A 19,724-nucleotide genomic window follows, 5' to 3' on the forward strand; every position below is an offset into this window, starting at 1 on the left:
CCAGGAAAGAAGTTTGTATTGTAAAAAAGTGGACCGGGGGTGAATTGACGGGGGTAGAAAAGATCAAGGTTTTGGATGGGGGAGGATAAGAGATGGTGGTGAACAGCCGTTTTAAAGACCTGGAGGGATGAGTGGGATTGAAGTGAGTGAGGGAGTTTGTTCAAGAGGCGGGAGAAAAGAGGAATGAAGGAATGACGGTGAGCAGAGAGTCTTGATTTTGGCAATTTAACCACAAGAGGGTTGCTGGCAGATCTTGTGCGACCTGTAAGAGCTGTAGGAGAGGCTCTTGCAGGTGGCTTAGGCCAAAAGGGAGGCATTCTTTTACAATGATTTGGCTTCCATGACTGTCAGACGCAGGCAGACATTGCTCGCCTCACTCCTGCAAAGAAAGGTTTAACCAGTCGGATTGTGTGGTGTCACCACCTGATGTAACTGTGGTTTTTTTACAATATTGTCAAACGTTATTGTATTAAGTGAAACCTTGAGAGTTCACTGGTGCCAAACACATCCTTGTATATTCAGCCTTGCTCATTCCCGAAGGAGGCAGGGGCTATTGTAATGGGTCTGTGTACGTCATCGAGTGAATCCACATGGAGACCAGTTTAATATAGACCGTAAATTCTCACATCTAACGTGATGTCTTTACCCCAGCAACACCGTGCTGCTAAAAGCTTTGCCTATAGTTTCATTTCCCTGTAGTCATTTCACACGAGTGGGCACCTTGCAAACCCTGCCAGTCGGCTTCCGTAAACTGCCAGACTCCAGGGCACTGAGGCAGCTGTTTGGCAATAGCTAGAGATATGTCGACTCTCACAAGCACATGGTAAAACGAACCTATTGGTACAGAAGAGGAACAGGAGACATTTGTAGGAAAATCAATGAAGTCCTTACCAAGTCCAGAAAGGAGGACATTCCATTGGGAAAAATCTGGGTTGGAAAGTTCGCTGTGATTGGGTGAGGCCCATGGAGGACTCTTCTGATGCAATGCCTTGGCTGGTTGAAGATGCACCAACACCCAGGCAATTAGCATGGTAACAGGTGAAATCACTGCATTTGAGGAAGAGAGAATTGGTGTCGCTGGTCATGAGAAGGTCCATGTTTGGCAGAGAGTGAGATTTAAATGGAGTTGTCCCTGTGACTACCGCATCGCAGCCAAAGACACTCCGAGGGCTTCGAGGTGAAAAGAGCAGTACATGAACAGTGGGAAATGGAGTCCTTGACATAAACTGCAACTCCATCACCGGAACGGGCTTCAGGCTTGTCAAACCGGAAAAGACAATACCCAACTAGAACGCCACTCGGTAGAGCGCATACTCCCGCCGTGGGTCAAGTTGGAATAGTACGATTTCACAAAAGTTTGAGGGAGTAGTTCAGTGACAACACAAGACAAGACAACACAAGACAGACACTGCACAGATATATATATAGAATATATAGAAGATAATGTTTTAAAAAACAAGGCAATTTCACTTACATTTTCGGATTCAGCGTTCAATTCTATATAAGTGAGTGTATTTTGAGGCACGTGTGACTTCAAATAAAATTGTAAGCCAGGAAAACGTCGTTTCATTCCGTAGGGATACAACATGTAAAACTGGCCCAAACGTGAAAACAAAACTCGCTCATTTTAAGTCGTACAAGCTAATGCGACCACTCATTCTTCTGGGAAGAATCCCGTGCACATGCTGGTCACACTTATAAGTCACCTAAGTCTTTATAAGTTCATCAAATACTGACACCGCGATTGACATTCGCTGAGGTAAATGTTGATATCTCTTCTGAGGTAAAAAAAAAAAAAACAGTTTTAAAGCATTATACGTATCAAACGATATATTTTATGAAACGGGGAAACCGAATACACACTCGGGTGATTTTAAAATGACAGAATATGTCTTTATTAGAAAGAAAAAAAAGAACCTTGAAGACGACGCTGCTAACAAAATACACCGCTCTAACGCATAACCACGAGTTTAAACTACATTTACAACAAATATGAAAACTATTTTCATATCACAATGTTAAATATAGAATATATAGAAGACAATGTTAAAAAAATGAGCCCTATCTTCCAATGGTAAACAATCCTTCAAAAAATTCCTGGATCCGGAATAATATCCTGAGCTTCACCAAAAAACTAATCAATTCTTCCTTATCCCAAGGGCAATCATCCCACCAACTTTCATCCAAATCCGTTCAGAACTTTTCCAGATATCTTGTTCACAAACACACGAACACACACGCGCACACACACACACACACACACACACACACACACACACGGACACGATCGAATGCATTACTCCCGCAGACACTGAGGAATTGGGGACATTCTGTGAGGAGGAGGATTCTCTTCGGCAGATAACGTCAGGATTAACCAGTGGCAGCTTGGAATGAGGAATCAATCAAATTTTAGTGAAGCCCTAAGATGAAGAAGAAGAAGAAGAAGAGGAGGAGGGGGAGGAGGAAGAGTTTTTTGGTCATTTAAAAAAATATTTTATTTGTGTTAAAGAGAAAGTTTAAGGAATCAATTAAAGCCAGAGTAGTGGATAGTGGGACAGAGATAATTGGAGACAGTTAATTAATAAATTAGAGAAATTAGATTAATTCATTTAATTAGTCAGAAATAATTGGAGTATGGGAATTCATGGTGGGGGAGGGGGGGGGGAAGAAACCCCAGAAAAAAACGGCCGGGTAGGCCCAAAATATCCGATCCTGAGATGGAAGATCGAAAAAAGTAGAATGAGCAAGAAAGCATACACACAGGAGTGAGCACTCAATATGAAGAACAATCAACACAACCAGACAACATAATATAGATATGACAGCACAGATGAATTCGGAAGGATCCGGAAATCTTTTGGAAGCAGTTCTCTCGGAGGACAAAGAGAAGCGAACCTAACCGGGTAACCGGAAACAGAAGTTGAAGGACAGTGCGTAGACTGGCATCAAATGTACAGCAGAACAGAATGTGCAGGCAGAAGACCTCCGTGACGTCATTAATTCACCACCTGGAATAAATAAATAAATCAGTAACCACAAAGCCAATCATGAACATATCAGAACCCAGCACTTGTGTCATATTAACTGAAACTCGGGCACACTTCATTTCATCCCATGGGGTGTGTACAAAGCCTAACAATATGATTATCAACAGAACTTTTACTTGTGCTTCCAGATAAGGATGAGTGTGCAATCGGTGCAGAAATGCTCTGTGGAAAAGCGACAAATTGCACCAACACACCAGGCAATTTTTATTGCACCTGCTTTCAAGGATACGTGCCAACCAACGGACTGCAGGAATTCATCCCGAACGATGGCACCTTCTGCAGCGGTGGGATTCCTATTAATGATGGATTTTGTCAAATAAAATTTTATAGGCATGATTTTGATAAGGGAACCGAGGTACCACTGACGTTTCAAGTGTTGAGCCTATAAAATGGCATAGAAGCCGTGGTTTTAGTAATTTTGCTGTGCGGAGTTAAACGCCGTCAGTCGGCCATCTTTGGTCAGATTACAAAACAAAATCTTCTGCATATGTATATTCTCATGTGTTGTCTTTGTGCCAAGTTTGAACTGAATCGGTCCATGTATGTCCAAGAAATGGTTGGGGACACGTTTAAGCAACAAAATGGCCGCCAGTCGGCCATCTTGTGTCTTATATCGAAATAAACTTACCTGCATATGTAAGACATAATTCATTATCTGTGTGCCAAGTTTGAACATGATCGGTAAATGCATGTCCGAGAAATGGTCGAGGAAATGGTTGATCTTTTCTACCCCCGCTAATTCACCCCAGATCCACCTTGTTTGAAATTCCCACTTCTTTCCTGGAAGTCCTGGCAGTGTCCATATGTTTTATACCTCTCCCACCCCCCACCCCCCCCCCCCCCCCTTCCCATGCCTCCCCCCCCCAAAGCCCTCTCCCTCCCACAGATCTCTCGATCTCTCCATGTCTCTCGGTCCCTGCTCTCAAATGTTGTGTTTGTGTCCTTCCCCCTCTCTCCCCATCTTGTCTACCACTCCCGATGTTATATGTTTTATGTGTCGGTTTGTCTTTCTGTGTGATTAATGTTCGCTCTTTCACGAGCCTCGATCTTTTATACAAAAAAGAAGAAAAAAAGAAAGAAAAAAAGGACGTGTTCAACATCCTGTTTGTTACAACTAAAATGGCCGCCAGTCAGCCATCTTTGATTGCATCGCGAAACAAAATGATGTGCATATGTTACCGTCATGTGTTGTCTTTTTGCCATGTATGAACAAAATTGGTCCATACATCTCCGAGATATGGTTGTGGACGGAAGGACGGACAGACACGAGACGCAATCCATAATCCCTCATTTCGGACCAGGTCCAATGGGGGCTAATAAAGCATATAATTGCTTCAAACTCGGAAGGAAGTTTTCATGTTTTTCCCCCACAGTTGCAAACACCTATGCCACAAAACTGATATACAGGGCCGGCCATTTATCTATTCCAAGTTTTGACCCCTGCAATTCTGTTGCTAAGAAACGAAATCAAACAAAATATTTACAGGATACAGGTACATAATTCAAGTTTTTCGGTAAAATTTTATTGAATTCAGAAGTGTACAAAATTAGTTGTGAATTTCGACGTGATTTCCCTCATTTTCAAGCATGTGTGTGTGTGTGGGTGTGTGTGTGTGCATCCTTTTGCGATTCTCCAAGACCATTTTCTGTCACATTCCGACCTTAATTTCTCCAAAAGCTACTTGAATCTGGTATATCCGGTCTTGAATGTTCGCTTTTTTTAATGTAAATCACCCCAGACAAGGCATACAGTCACTCTGGGTAAGGGGCTAAGGGAAGGTGAGAAAAATGTAAGGATAAAGCAAAACAAAATAAAAAGTGAAAATTACAAGAAAACATCCAATATGCAGGAAGTAGCTGAGGTCAGGTAAAATGTGATTAAACCTCAAAGATGTAGGAAGTAGGACCTGACATTCCTCTTAACATTGTGTAGATCGTAGGATAATGCGAAGCACGTTACAGGTAGGGAATTCCATTGCGAGACATCACAAGGGATACAACTATCTGCATAGCCTTTCGTTGTGCACTTTGGATCAGCTATAGTGTATGAGTGTGCGGAGATGGCAAACCTAGTCTTGTGTCCAAAAACTCCTATGGGAGGAACCAAGTTAGAAAATCCAACAGAACATTTGCCATTAAAATAACTGTAGAACAAACCAAGAGTGGCTGTACGTGATGGCTTGTGTATTTCTGGAGCCTATCAAGTAAAGGTAAGTGGCAGGCCGGTGCTCCAGCTCAAATGTGGCAACGGTACTCCATGAGGGGACGTCTTATACAGGTACAAAACAGCATCAGGAGGTAAATACCTCTGCTCTCAATAAAGACAACCAACTCGCTTGGAAGCACTCTGAGCAATACCAGAAATGTACTTATCCCAACGGAGGTTAGAAGGCGTGTCCAGACCAAGAAGCCAAAGCTCCGATGATTCTGTTAAGGTTGAAGACCCCATGTGCACAGAAGGGAAAGACCTGTTTCTAGAACGAGATATGGACAACAGTTCAGTTTTCTTTGCATTGAAGGTTACCAGCCAATCGTGCCCCGACTTCAACACATTCTCCTAATCATTGTCCAGAGAAACTCCAACCTCATTACGAGAGGTGTTCAGTGAATCAGCAGATGTGCAGTAGAGTGAGGAATCGTCAGCATACATGGCTAGCTGAGACAGAACATTATCAGGAAATCATTGATAATTACGCCTAAGTCCCCCGTCGGTGAAGTGATGCGAGTTGACAAAGTGGAAGACGCAAGGCGGCCATCTTGGATTTTGACGTGGCGACCCAATTTTCAATAGCGTTCTTCCTTATGCGTAGATACACCCACACACCAGATTAGAAGTTAGTAGTTCGTAAATTTTTCAAGATATTTCGCTCACAAAGTTCAGACATATATATGGTGGCGGCCATCTTGGATTTTGACATGGCGACCCAATTTTCAATAGCGTTCTTCCTTATGCCTAGATACACCCACACAGCAGATTAGAAGTTGGTACTTCGCTTATTTTTCAAGATATTCCGCTCACACGGTTCAGACATACATGGCGGTCGCCATCTTGGATTTTGACGTGGGTTGCACCCACACACCAGATTAGAATTCGGTCCTTTGCTTACGCACGTACGCACGGACGGACGGACGCACACACGGACGGACGCACACACGGACGGACGGATGCACGGACGCACACACGGACGGAGGGGAAAACCATAGTCCCCCTTTCGCTCGTGTTCGCCTTTCGCTCGTGTCCCCCTATCGCTTCGTGCGACGGGGGACAATAAACAAGGAACAATGTGGGACAAAGGACAGAGCCCTGTGGAACATCAGAATTGATGGAGCAAGAAGGAGAAGATTGACCCTCAAGTACCACCTTCATCTTGCGATTTGTAAGGAAAGCTGAGATTATTGAATACATCAACTTAATTGTCCTCCAGGTGGCTGAGAAGTTGTCCATTGTTGAAGCATTCAAATATCTTACTTATTACAGGAAGCAGGCGATAGTTACTTGGTTCATAATGCTCACCGGCACCCTTGAAAACAGGGACAACAAAGGCCACTTTCCAGGATGAAGGAAACTGAAGCAGAACAAGCACATGTTCGAATAGCTTGGCAAGAATCGGTGACAGTTCAGGACAACACATCTTCAATACAATCACAAGGATTCCATCAGGACCAGTCGCTTTTGAGGTCTCTAGGGTACGAATAATTCTAGCATCCTTCTAAGGAGTGAAAAATGGAACAAGATTATCTGTACGAGATGGAAAATCAAGAAGAGGGTGTCCCTGATCATTTAGGGTAGAATTAGAAACAAAGTGGTTTGAAAGGAGGTTACTCTTATCCAGAGGTGAAGCAAAAAAATGGTTATCGCTGGTTGAGTTGCGTAAACCTTGCCCTTGAGAAAGCCCCTCAAGAATAAATCGCACGGGGTGAGGTCTGGCGAACGAGGGTGCTCGGGCATATTGTTGTTTCTAGAATTGTTGTTGTTTTATTGTATTTTGTTGATGTTTCTAGAAGCAGCAAAGATAGAAAGTTATACTATATGTAGTCTGGGTTAAAATGGGAAAGTAGAAATGATATTCTTCTTCCTAATTTTAATCCATTTGTCATGACACGCCATCATTCTAGAATATGACAATTTGTGTCTGTCATTTGTGGTGATCAGATGTTGATGAATGTATGGAGAACATCTCGGTGTGTGGTGAAGCAAGCTCCTGCTTCAACAATCCTGGATCCTTCAAATGCGTCTGTCTGCCTGGTTATCGGATGAAAAGTGGATTGTCCGAGCCATTCCGCAACAGGCAGTTGGAAACCTCTTGTATTGGTGAGCTAAAAGTTGTTTAACAAGAATTACTATGTGTGACCGGTTTCTTCCTAAAGCTCTACCCTTCGGGGATAAAAACCAGGATAACCTTCCAAGAATAACGTTGCTAAGAAATAAATAAAGGACCTTCATGTAGACAATGTGACATATATGTCTCTGATATGTCTGCACTACTGCAGAGTGAGGGGTGAGGTTCTGCACTTAATTCTCCTGTTAACACCACTCCATCTTCTGTTCCGCCATCCACATCGCAATGCTTGTCTTATTGAGATTTCCATGTAAATTCATCATGTGCGTGTGAAAGTCAACAACTCTCTGGCTATTCCCGGAGAGCTGCGTCAACGCTGGCGAGTCAGGCATTTCACTCAAGCAGATTTGCAGGGTCTGCAAGCAGTCATCTCTCTTCAGGATTGGTCGCCCAAATCTACTGCCCCTGATGTTAACTCAGCCTGGGAATTCTTCCACAAAAACCTGCTCTTTCTCATGTACAGATTCATCCCATCTCATCTTCAGTTATCCTACCCTTCTTCCTGCTGATAGTACACTGAATCCTGTGGTGAAGCAGGTACTCTGAAACAACTTGCCTTATCGTCTTGTAAGGCTAATCTGACCAAAGGCAACTTTGGTGCATTCTACAAAGTCTTCAACACGTGTGTCCACTCTCAGGAGAGCCGGAAAACAACATCTGTCCAACCTCAAGAATGAACTTTCAAACTTGCCTCCTTACTATAAAACATGGTGGTGCCTTGCTAAGTCTGGCAATAGAGTATGCTCCCCTTCATCCCTTCCCCCTCTTAATATGGCACCACAGCAGACTCTGCCTGTAAGAAGGCCGAATGCCTCAATTCTGTGTTTGCTTCCAAATCTTGTGTCCCCAACCCCACACTCCTGGTACTCATCCTTCCCTGTCATACCCAACTGCTCCTTGACTCTGTCTTTTGCACCAGAGAAGGTGGATAAGGTTCTTTCAACCCTCGACTGACTCTGCTACTGGACCTGACGGCATCAGCTCATGTGTCCTAAAATCCTGCTCTGCTGATCTTGCACATCCTCATTCTGCCCTTTTCACCCTATCATTAGTGCTTGGTCATCTTCCATCTGCTTGGAAATCCACCATCACTGCATTACATGAGGTACAAAAACTGATCACCCTCAACTACAAACCTATCAGCTTACTTCCAATGATCAGAAAGGTCATAGAATCCATCATCGCAGTTGCAATGAAATCCTTCCTTTTCTCCAACAACATCATCTCAGATCATCGATTCGGATTCAGACCAGGTCATTCTACCTTGGACATGCTGCTTATACTCACCCAACAATAAATGGAGGCTCTTAATGTCAGACATGAGATCTGGGCCATTTCTCTGGACATATGTATGTCGTGCTTTTCATACAGTCTGGTGTGCTGCCTTACTCTCAAAACTCTGCCAAGGACATCCAAGGCCAACTCCACACATGGCTTATTAACTTCCTTTCAGGAATCCTTTCGTCTCCTTTGCCTGTTAATGCTGGAGCGCCTCAAGGCAGTGTTCTGGGCCCAGTCCTATTCCTGATCTTCATCAATGATTTATCTTACTTTGGAAAATCAGCTTAATCTATTTGCTGAGAACACCCCTCTGCTGTGCCATCCTTCAGACAGGCAGGTGCAACCTCTTCCCTCTCTTCGGTCCTTGAAAAAAAACACCAGCTGGTCAAACACTAGGAATTTGTTTTTCATTCCTGACAAATCCTACACTCTCACTATCTCTCTCCGAAAGGACCATCTGGCAAATCCTCCTATCTACTCTCTTAACAATCCGCATGAGGAAGTTCAATCATTCAAATTCCTAGGTCTTACTATCAGCCATGATCTTTCTTTGACAAACAACACTTCTCGGTTGGACTTCAAAGCCATCCGCAGACAGGGCATCCTCTGTCGTACAAAGTCCTTCCTCGGCACACCTGAACTCCGATCCACCTACAAGTCCTTCATCCACAGCTTGATGGAGTACTGCTCTCCCCTCTGGGCTGGCTCCCTTGCCTCACATCTTACACCATCTAGGCTCCATCACATCTTGTGGAAATCAAGGCCTTTAAGATCATTGGAATCTTCCGCAATGAAGCTGAGTCTATGGGCCTGCCAATTCGCCATTGTAGACAGGTTGGTGGTCCCTGTGTCTTCTACCACCTCCTTTTTGGTCTTCCACCTTATGCTCTTTCGGTGTTTTGTCCTCTCCCATCCCCAGGCTTCTGCATGGCTCACAAGGTCCACCATCAACCCCCTTCCAATAAAACTCCAAAAATCCTCAATCAATGTTCATTTCCACTCATTTATTCCTATTTTTCCCTGCCTGTGGAACCAACATCCACATTCTCTTCAATCTCATTCTTCCCACAAAGTTTTTAAGAAGGCTGTTCATCACCATCTCAGATCGTCCCCAATTCAAAACCATGATCTTTTCTACCCTCGATAACCCCCACCTCACCGCAATTCCTCCTCCTTCCAAATTTCCAGTTTTCCCTCCTTGGAGTTTCCTTCTGTATCCACTTAGTCCACCACTTAGTCCACCACTCTCCTCCCCCCCATTCCTCCCCACACCCATTGTTTGTCCGCCTCCCTCTGTATTGGCCTTCGGCTCCGCAGTTGGTGTTTCACCCTCTCTCTACGGTTCCCTGTGTTCTGTTGTGTCAAGATCCATTCGGTGTCCTAGTACGAGCTCTTCCATGAGCCTCGACTATAAGAACACAGTGTATCAAAGTTCATCCAAGAACACGGTGTAACATTGACTGTACCATGTGTACTGCCATTGTCATGAGACAAAAGCAGACACTTGAATATTGTGGACTTTGACATCATTAAATGCACTAAATCAACTCGCTACAGAACACAGGATATCGACATCAACAAACTATTGTCCGCATCTGCGAAGAGGACGAAGTGCTCGTCTTCATCTTAAAGCCGACGATAATTCCGCAACCCAGCGGGTTGCCAAGCAACCATGGACGCCGTCGGAGGTAACTAAATCTGTCACGGTCCCCACGCTCAGTCCTCGCATTACCTTCCCGGTGAAACAAAACGTAGCGTCGGTCTGACGTTGGTCAAGAGACGTCGCGTTTACAACCAATAAATAACGTCGCCCTGATGTCGGTAAATAGACCTCATGTTACAATAATAACGCCTATTGATTGGCGATACCCGCAATAATAACGCCTATTGATTAGCGATACCCGCAATAATAACGCCTATTGATTGGCGATACCCCGCAATAATAACGCCTATTGATTGGCGATACCCGCAATAATAACGCCCATTGATTGGAGATACCCCGTAATAATAACGCCTATTGATTAGCGATACCCGCAATAATAACGCCCATTGATTGGCGATACCCCACAATAATAACGCCTATTGATTGGCGATACCCCACAATAATAACGCCTATTGATTGGCGATACCCCGCAATAATAACGCCAACCAAACCTTGATCTTTTCTACCCCCGCTAATTCACCCCAGATACACTTTTTTTTTTGGAAATTCAAACTTCTTTCCTGGAAGTCCTTGCAATGTTCATATGTTTTACACCTCTCCCACCTCCCCGCAAGCCCACCCCCTCCCACATTTCTCCTGATGTCCCTGCTCTCAAATGTTGTGTTTGTGTCCTTCCCCCTCTCCCCATCTTGTCTACCGCTCCCCTTATTTTTTGTGTTTTATGTGTCGGTTTGACTTTTTGTGTGATTAATGTTAGCTCTTTCACGAACCTCGATCTTGTATACAAAAAAAAAGAAAGAAAAATTGATTGGCAATTCCCCACAATAATAACGCCCATTGATTGGCGATACCCCGCAATAATAATGCCTATTGATTGGCGATACCTGCAATAATAACGCCTATTGATTGGCGATACCCCCACAATAATAACGCCTATTGATTGGTGATACCCCGCAATAATAGCGCCGATTGATTGGCGATACCCGCAATAATAACGCCCATTGATTGGCGATAACCCGCAATAATAACGCCTATTGATTGGCGATTCCCGCAATAATAATGCCTATTGATTGGCGATACCCACAATAATAACGCCTATTGATTGGCAATACCCGCAATAATAACGCCTATTGATTGGCGATACCCGCAATAATAACACCTATTGATTGGTGATACCCCGCAATAATAACACCTATTGATTGGCCATACCCCCACAATAATAACGCCTATTGATTGGCGATACCCCACAATAATAACCCATTGATTGGCGATACCCCGCAATAATAACGCCTATTGATTGGCGATACCCCACAATAATAACGCTCATTGATTGGCGATACCCCGCAATAATAACGGCTATTGATTGGCGATACCCGCAATAATAACACCTATTTATTGGCGATACCCGCAATAATAACGCCGATAATGACGAACCGCCTATTGATGATTGGCGACACCAACTGGATCACCAAGACGATGTCGCCTATTGACGATTGGTAATACCAACTCCATCATCAAGACGACGTCGCCTATTGATGATTGGCGATACCAACTGGATCACCAAGACGACGTCGCCTATTGATGATTGGCGATAGCAACTGTATCACCAAGACGACGTCGCCTATTGATGATTGGCGATACCAACTGGATCACCAGGACGACGTCGCCTATTGATGATTGGCGATACCAACTGGATGACCAAGATGATGTCGCCTATCGATGATTGGCGATACCCGCTGGATCACCAAGATGACGTTGCCTATTGATTGGCGATACCCGCTTGATCACCAAGACGACGTCGCCCATTGATGATTGGCAATATCCGCTGGATCACCAAGACGACGTCGCCTATTGATGCTTGGTGATACCCGCTGGATCACCAAGACGACGTCGCCCATTGATGATTGGCAATACCCGCTGGATCACCAAGACAACGTTGCCTATTGATGATTGGTGATAACCGCTGGATCACCAAGACGACGTCACCCATTGATGATTGGCAATATCCGCTGTATCACCAAGACGACGTCGCCTATTGATGATTGGCGATACGCGCTGGATCACCAAGACGACGTCGCCTATTGATGATTGGTGATACCTGCTGGATCACCAAGACGACGTCACCCATTGATGATTGGCAATATCCGCTGTATCACCAAGACAACGTCGCCTATTGGTGATTGGCGATACCCGCTGGATCACCAAGACGACGTCGCCTATTGATGATTGGTGATACCCGCTGGATCACCAAGACGACGTCGCCCATTGATGATTGGCAATACCCGCTGGATCACCAAGACGACATCGCCTATTGATGATTGGCAATAACCGCTGGATCAACAAGACGACATCGCCTATTGATGATTGGCGATAACCGCTGGAACACCAAGACGACGTCGCCTATGGGTGATACTTGCTGGTTTGCCAGGACGACGTCGCCTGTCGGTGATACTTGCTAGATCGCCAGGACGACGTCGCCTATCGGCAATACCTGCGAGATCACCAGGACGATGTTGCCTATTGGCGATGCCTGCTAGATCACCAGGACGACGTCGCCTATCGGCGATACTTGCTCGATCACCAGGACGATGTTGCCTATCGGCGATACCTACGAGATCACCAGGACGACGTCACCTGTCGGCGATACTTGGTAGTCTGCCAGGACGACGTCGCCTGTTGGCGATACTTGCTAGATCAACAGGATGACGTCGCCTACCGGTGATACTTGCTAGATTGCCAAGACGACGTCGCCTATCAGTGATACTTGCTAGATCGCCAGGACGACGTCGCCTGTCGGTGATACTTGCTAGATCGCCAGGACGACGTCGCCTATCGGTGATACTTGCTAGATCGTCAGGACGACGTCGCCTATGGGCGATACTTACTAGATCGCCAGGGTGAGGTCGCCTGTTGGTGATACTTGCTAGATCACCTGGACAACGTCGCCTATCGCTGATACATGCTAGATCACCAGGACGACGTCGCCTATTGGTGATACTTGCTAGATCACCAGGACGACGTCGCCTATGGGCGATACTTGCGAGATCGCGAGGACAACGTCGCCTATCGGCGATACTTGCTAGATCACCAGGACGATGTCGCCTATGAGCGATACTTGCTAGATCGCCAGGACGACGTCGCCTATCGCTGATACTTGGTAGATCGCCAGGACGATGTCGCCTATGAGCGATACTTGATAGATCGCCAGGACGACGTCGCCTATGGGCGATACTTGCGAGATCGCCAGGACGACGTCACCTGTCGGCGATACTTGCTAGTTTGCCAGGACGACGTCACCTGTCGGTGATACTTGCTAGATCGCCAGGACGACGTCGCCTATCGGCGATACTTGCTAGATCGACAGGATGACGTCGCCTAATCGGTGATACTTGCTAGATTGCCAGGACGATGTCGCCTATCGTTGATACTTGCTAGATCACCAGGACGACGTCGACTACGGGTGATACTTGCTAGATCGCCAGGACGACGTCGCTTATTGGCGATATTTGCTAGATCAACAGGATGACGTCGCCTACTCGTGATACTTGCTAGATCGTCAGGACGACGTCGCCGATCGGTGATACTTGCTAGATCGCCAGGACGACGTCGCCTATCGGTGATACTTGCTAGATCGTCAGGACGACGTCGCCTATGGGAGATACTTGATAGATCGCCAGGACGACATCGCCTGTCGGTAATACTTGCTAGATCGTCAAGACGACGTGGCCTATGGGCGATACTTGCTAGATCGCCAGGACGACGTCGCCTGTCGGTGATACTTGCTAGATCGCCAGGACAACGTCGCCTATGGGCGATACTTGCTAGATCGCGAGGACAACGTTGCCTATCGGCGATACTTGCTAGATCACCAGGACGACGTCGCCTATTGACGATTGGCAATACCAACTCCATCACAATACCAACTCCATCACCAAGACGACGTCGCCTATTGATGATTGGCGATACCAACTGTATCACCAAGACGACGTCGCCTATTGATGATTGGCGATACCAACTGGATCACCAGGACGACGTCGCCTATTGATGATTGGCGATACCAACTGGATCACCAAGACGATGTCGCCTATCGATGATTGGCGATACCCGCTGGATCACCAAGATGACGTTGCCTATTGATGATTGGCGATACCCGCTTGATCACCAAGACGATGTCGCCTATTAATGATTGGCGATACCCACTGGATCACCAAGACGACGTCGCCCATTGATGATTGGCAATATCCGCTCCAAGATGACGTTGCCTATTGATGATTGGCGATACCAACTGGATCACCAAGACGACGTCGCCCATTGATGATTGGCAATACCCGCTGGATCACCAAGACAACGTTGCCCATTGATGATTGGTGATAACCACTGGATCACCAAGACGACGTCACCCATTGATGATTGGCAATATCCACTGTATCACCAAGACGACGTCGCCTATTGATGATTGGCGATACCAGCTGGATCACCAGGACGACGTCGCCTATTGATGATTGGTGATACCCGCTGGATCACCAAGACGACGTCGCCCATTGATGATTGGCAATATCCGCTGTATCACCAAGACGACGTCGCCTATTGGTGATTGGCGATACCCGCTGGATCACCAAGACGACGTCGCCTATTGATGATTGGTGATACCTGCTGGATCACCAAGACGACGTCGCCCATTGATGATTGGCAATACACGCTGGATCACCAAGACGACGTCGCCCATTCATGATTGGCAATACCCGCTGGATCACCAAGACGACATCGCCTATTGATGATTGGCAATATCCGCTGTATCACCAAGACGACGTCGCCTATTGATGATTGGCGATACCCGCTGGATCACCAAGACGACGTCACCTATTGATGATTGGCAATACACGCTGGATCACTAAGACGACGTCGCCCATTGATGATTGGCAATACCCGCTGGATCACCAAGACGACATCGCCTATTGATGATTGGCAATAACCGCTGGATCAACAAGACGACATCGCCTATTGATGATTGGCGAAAACCGCTGGAACACCAAGATGACGTCGCCTGTCGGTGATACTTGCTAGATCGCCAGGACGACGTCGCCTATCGGCGATACTTGCGAGATCGACAGGGTGACGTCGCCTATCGGCGATACTTGCTATATCACCAGGACGATGTCGCCTATCGGCGATACCTGCGAGATCACCAGGATTGCGCCGCCTATCGGCGATACTTGCTATATATCCAGGACGATGTCGCCTATCGGCGATACCTGCTAGATCACCAGGACGACGTCGCCTATCGGCGATACTTGCTCGATCACCAGGACGATGTTGCCTATCGGCGATACCTGCGAGATCACCAGGACGACGTCGCCTACCGGCGATACCTGCTAGATCAACAGGACGACGTCGCCTATCGGCAATACTTGCTAGATCACTAGGACGATGTTGCCTATCGGTGATACCTGCTGGATTACCAGGACGACGTCGCCTATCGACAATACTTGCTAGATCACCAGGACGACGTCGCCAATGGGCGATACTTGCTAGATCACCAGGATGATGTCGCCTATTGGCGATACTTGCTGGATTGCCAGGATTACGCCACCTATCGGCGATACTTGCTGGTTCTCCAGGACGATGCCACCTATCGGCGATACTTGCTAGATCACCAGGACGATGTCGCCTATTGGCGATACTTGCAAGATCACCAGGACGATGTCCCCTATCAGCAATACTTGCTAGATCGCGAGGACGACGTCGCCGATGGGCGATACTTGCGAGATCGCGAGGACGACGTATCCTTTGGGAGATTGGGAGATACTTGCGAGATCGCGAGGACGACGTCGCCTATGAGCGATACTTGCTAGATTGCCAGGACGACGTCGTCTATTGGTGATACTTGCTAGATATAACTATCAAGTAATACTGCTATGGCTATGGGAGATACTTGCTAGATCACCAGGACGATGTCGCCTTTCAGCGACTGCGATACCCGCGGCTTTCTTTGGGGGTGGGGGGGGGGGGGGGTTCTCTTATATCGTAGATTATATACTCATGAAATTTCTCCGCACTGTCCGCACTGTCTCCGCATTTCTCCGCAATTTCTCCGCTTCTTATAGCTCTTGTTATGGGTGATTGAGTTTTCCCAAAACATTTGTCATAAATTGGCATGGTCACCTCCACTCATTTGTTCCTCTTTTTCCCCACCTCTGCAACCAACTTCCACATCCTCTTCAATCGAATTCTTCACTCCAGGTCTTCAAGACTGCTGTTCACCACCATCTCAGATCATCCCCCATCCAAATCCATGATCTTTTCTACCCTTGTTAACTCCCTCCCCCAAATCTTACCCCCCCCCCTCCCCCAACTCCACCCCAAACCCTCCTTCCAAATTTCCTGTTTTCCATACTTAGAGTTTGCTTCTGTGTCCATTTTGTCCACCCCATGCATCCTCTCCTGCCCCCATTCGTCCCCGCACCCATTGTTTGTCCAAGTCTGCCTGTACTTTGGCCTTCAACTCTGCCGTTGTTGTTTCCCCCCTCTCTCTGCTGTTCCTTACCTCCGCCACCGAAGGTGAATGCAAGTTATGTTTTCACCCCTGTCTGTTTGTTTGTGAACAGGATATCTCAAAAAGTTGTGGACGGATTATGCCAAAACTTGGTGGATAAGTTGGGTTTGCGGCAAGGAAGAATTGCTTTAATTTTGGTGAAGATACGAATCCGGATCCGAATATGAGAATTATTAATTTTTTTCTAAGTGATTCTTCACCATTGAGTGTTATGGCCAAAAACGACATATAGGATAATATTTCAAAAAGTTGTGGACGGATTATGCCAAAACTTGGTGGATAAGTTGGGTTTGCGGCAAGGAAGAATTGCTTTAATTTCGGTGAAGATACGAATCCGGATCCGAATATGAGAATTTTTTTTTTTTTTCTAAGTGATTCTTCACCATTGAGTGTTATGGCCAAAAACGACATATAGGATAATATTTCAAAAAGTTGTGGACGGATTATGCCAAAACTTGGTGGATAAGTTGGGTTTGCGGCAAGGAAGAATTGCTTTAATTTTGGTGAAGATACGAATCCGGATCCGAATATGAGAATTATTTATTTTTTTCTTAGTGATTCTTCACCATTGAGTGTTATGGCCAAAAACGAGATATAGGATAATATTTCAAAAAGTTGTGGACGGATTATGCCAAAACTTGGTGGATAAGTTGGGTTTGCGGCAAGGAAGAATTGCTTTAATTTTGGTGAAGATACGAATCCGGATCCGAATATGAGAATTATTAATTTTTTTCTAAGTGATTCTTCACCATTGAGTGTTATGGCCAAAAACGATATATAGGATAATATTTCAAAAAGTTGTGGACGATTTATGACAAAACTTGGTGGATGAGTTGGTTAAGTGGCATCCCTCTCTGTACCCACCATACCCAGTCGTACCCTGCTGCTCCTGGACTCCGTGTCCTTTCCTCCTGACAAGGTGGAAAAGTTTCTGTCAACCCTCGACTCTGATTCTGCAACTGGACCCGACGGCATCAGCCCACGGGTCCTAAAATCCTGCTCTGCTGCTCTATCTCACCCTCTCTCTGTTCTCTTCACCCTCTCTTTTGCTCAAGGTCAACTGCCATCTGCTTGGAAATCAGCCAACATCACCGCTTTGCACAAAAAAGGTGCAAAAACAGATCCTAGCAACTACAGACCAATCAGCCTTCTCCCAATTATCAGCAAAGTCATGGAATCCATCATTGCTTCGGATATGAAATCTTTCCTCTTCTCCAATGGCTTGATCTCTGATCATCAATTTGGTTTCAGACCAGGTCACTCTACTCTGGACATGCTGCTTCTGCTGTCTCAACAATGGATGGAGGTCCTCAATGCCAAACAGGAAATTAGAGCTGTCTCCCTCGACATATCACGTGCCTTCGACACGGTCTGGCACCCCGCTCTGCTCACCAAACTCTCCTCCTTTGGTATCCATGGAAATCTCCACGCATGGCTGGCGGACTTCCTCTCTAGTCGTCGTCAACGTGTGGCCCTGAATGGGTTTCTCTCATCTCCTCTTCCTGTGCAGGCTGGAGTTCCCCAAGGCAGTGTTCTGGGCCCCGTGCTTTTTCTGGTCTTCATCAATGATCTCTCTGACTCTCTCGAAAATCCTCTCTATCTCTTTGCTGATGACTCCACTCTCTGCCGCTCCATTCCTCTTCCCTCAGATCGGCAGTCTGCTGCCTCCTCACTCTCTGAAGACCTGGACAAAATCACAGACTGGTCAAACAAGTGGAACATGTCTTTCAATCCTGACAAATCTCACACTCTTACTATGTCTCTCCGAAAAGATCGACTGGACAACCCTCCCATCTACTTTCTCAACAATCCTCTCCAAGAAGTTCTGTCGCTCAAGATTTTGGGTCTCACTATCTGCCATGATTTTTCTTGGGAAAACCACATTTCCAAGCTGGCCTCCAAAGCCAGTCGCCGACTGGGCATCCTCCGTCGTGCGAAGTCCTTCCTCGGCACACCTGAGCTCCTCACCACATACAAGGCTTTCATCCGCAGCTCAATGGAATACTGTTCTCCCCTATGGGCCGGTGCTCCTGCCTCACACCTAGCTCGGCTTCACGCTGTTGAAACCAAAGCTTTCAGAATTATTGGAATCTCCCGCGATGAAGCTATCTCTGAGGGCCTTTCACTCACTCACCGCAGGCAGGTAGGTGGTCTTTCTGTCTTCTACCGACTCCTCTCCGGCCTTGCACCCCCAGCTCTCTCTGTGCTCTGTCCCCCAAATATTCCTACAGGTCGCACAAGATCTGCCAGCAACCCTCTGATGGTTAAACTGCCGAAATCTCGGCTCTCTGCTCACCTTCACTCTTTCAATCCTCTTTTCTCCCGCCTCTGGAACAAACTCCCTCACTCCCTTCAATCCCACTCCTCCCTCCAGGTCTTTAAAACAGCTGTTCACCACCATCTCTTATCTTCCCCCATCCAAAACCTTGATCTTTTCTACCCCCGCTAATTCACCCCAGATCCACCTTGTTTGAAATTCCAACTTCTTTCCTGGAAGTCCTAGCAGTGTCCATATGTTTTATACCTCTCCCACCGCCCCCTTCCCATGCCCCCCCCCCCCAAAGCCCTCGCCCTCTCTCAGATCTCTTGATGTCTCCATGTCTCTCGGTCCCTGCTCTCAAATGTTGTGTTTGTGTCCTTCCCCCTCTCTCCCCATCTTGTCTACCGCTCCCGATGTTATATGTTTTATGTGTCGGTTTGTCTTTCTGTGTGATTAATGTTCGCTCTTTCACGAGCCTCGATCTTGTATACAAAAAAAAAAAACAAACAAAAAAAAGTGACAAGAACAAGCCGATTCGATATTGGTTCAGGTCCGAATTCAGATCTGGTGTATCAATATA

The 19,724-nt window shown here is 46.3% G+C and overlaps 1 protein-coding gene across 3 annotated transcripts in view; it reads left to right on the forward strand.

Moving 5' to 3' along the window:
* Nucleotides 1-19,724, forward strand: part of LOC137421922 (adhesion G protein-coupled receptor E5) — a 58,305-nt gene that overhangs the window by 5,980 nt on the left and 32,601 nt on the right. For all 3 annotated transcript variants that reach the window (XM_068108502.2, XM_078769890.1, XM_078769893.1), the window contains exons 3-4: nucleotides 3,176-3,331; nucleotides 7,201-7,359. In XM_068108502.2, the coding sequence (XP_067964603.2) occupies nucleotides 3,176-3,331; nucleotides 7,201-7,359 (315 nt within the window). The remainder of the gene's footprint in view (nucleotides 1-3,175; nucleotides 3,332-7,200; nucleotides 7,360-19,724) is intronic.

The sequence above is a fragment of the Myxine glutinosa genome, chromosome 1 (genome assembly GCF_964187855.1).
Source record: "Myxine glutinosa chromosome 1, kmMyxGlut1.1, whole genome shotgun sequence".
Lineage (NCBI taxonomy): Eukaryota > Metazoa > Chordata > Myxini > Myxiniformes > Myxinidae > Myxine > Myxine glutinosa.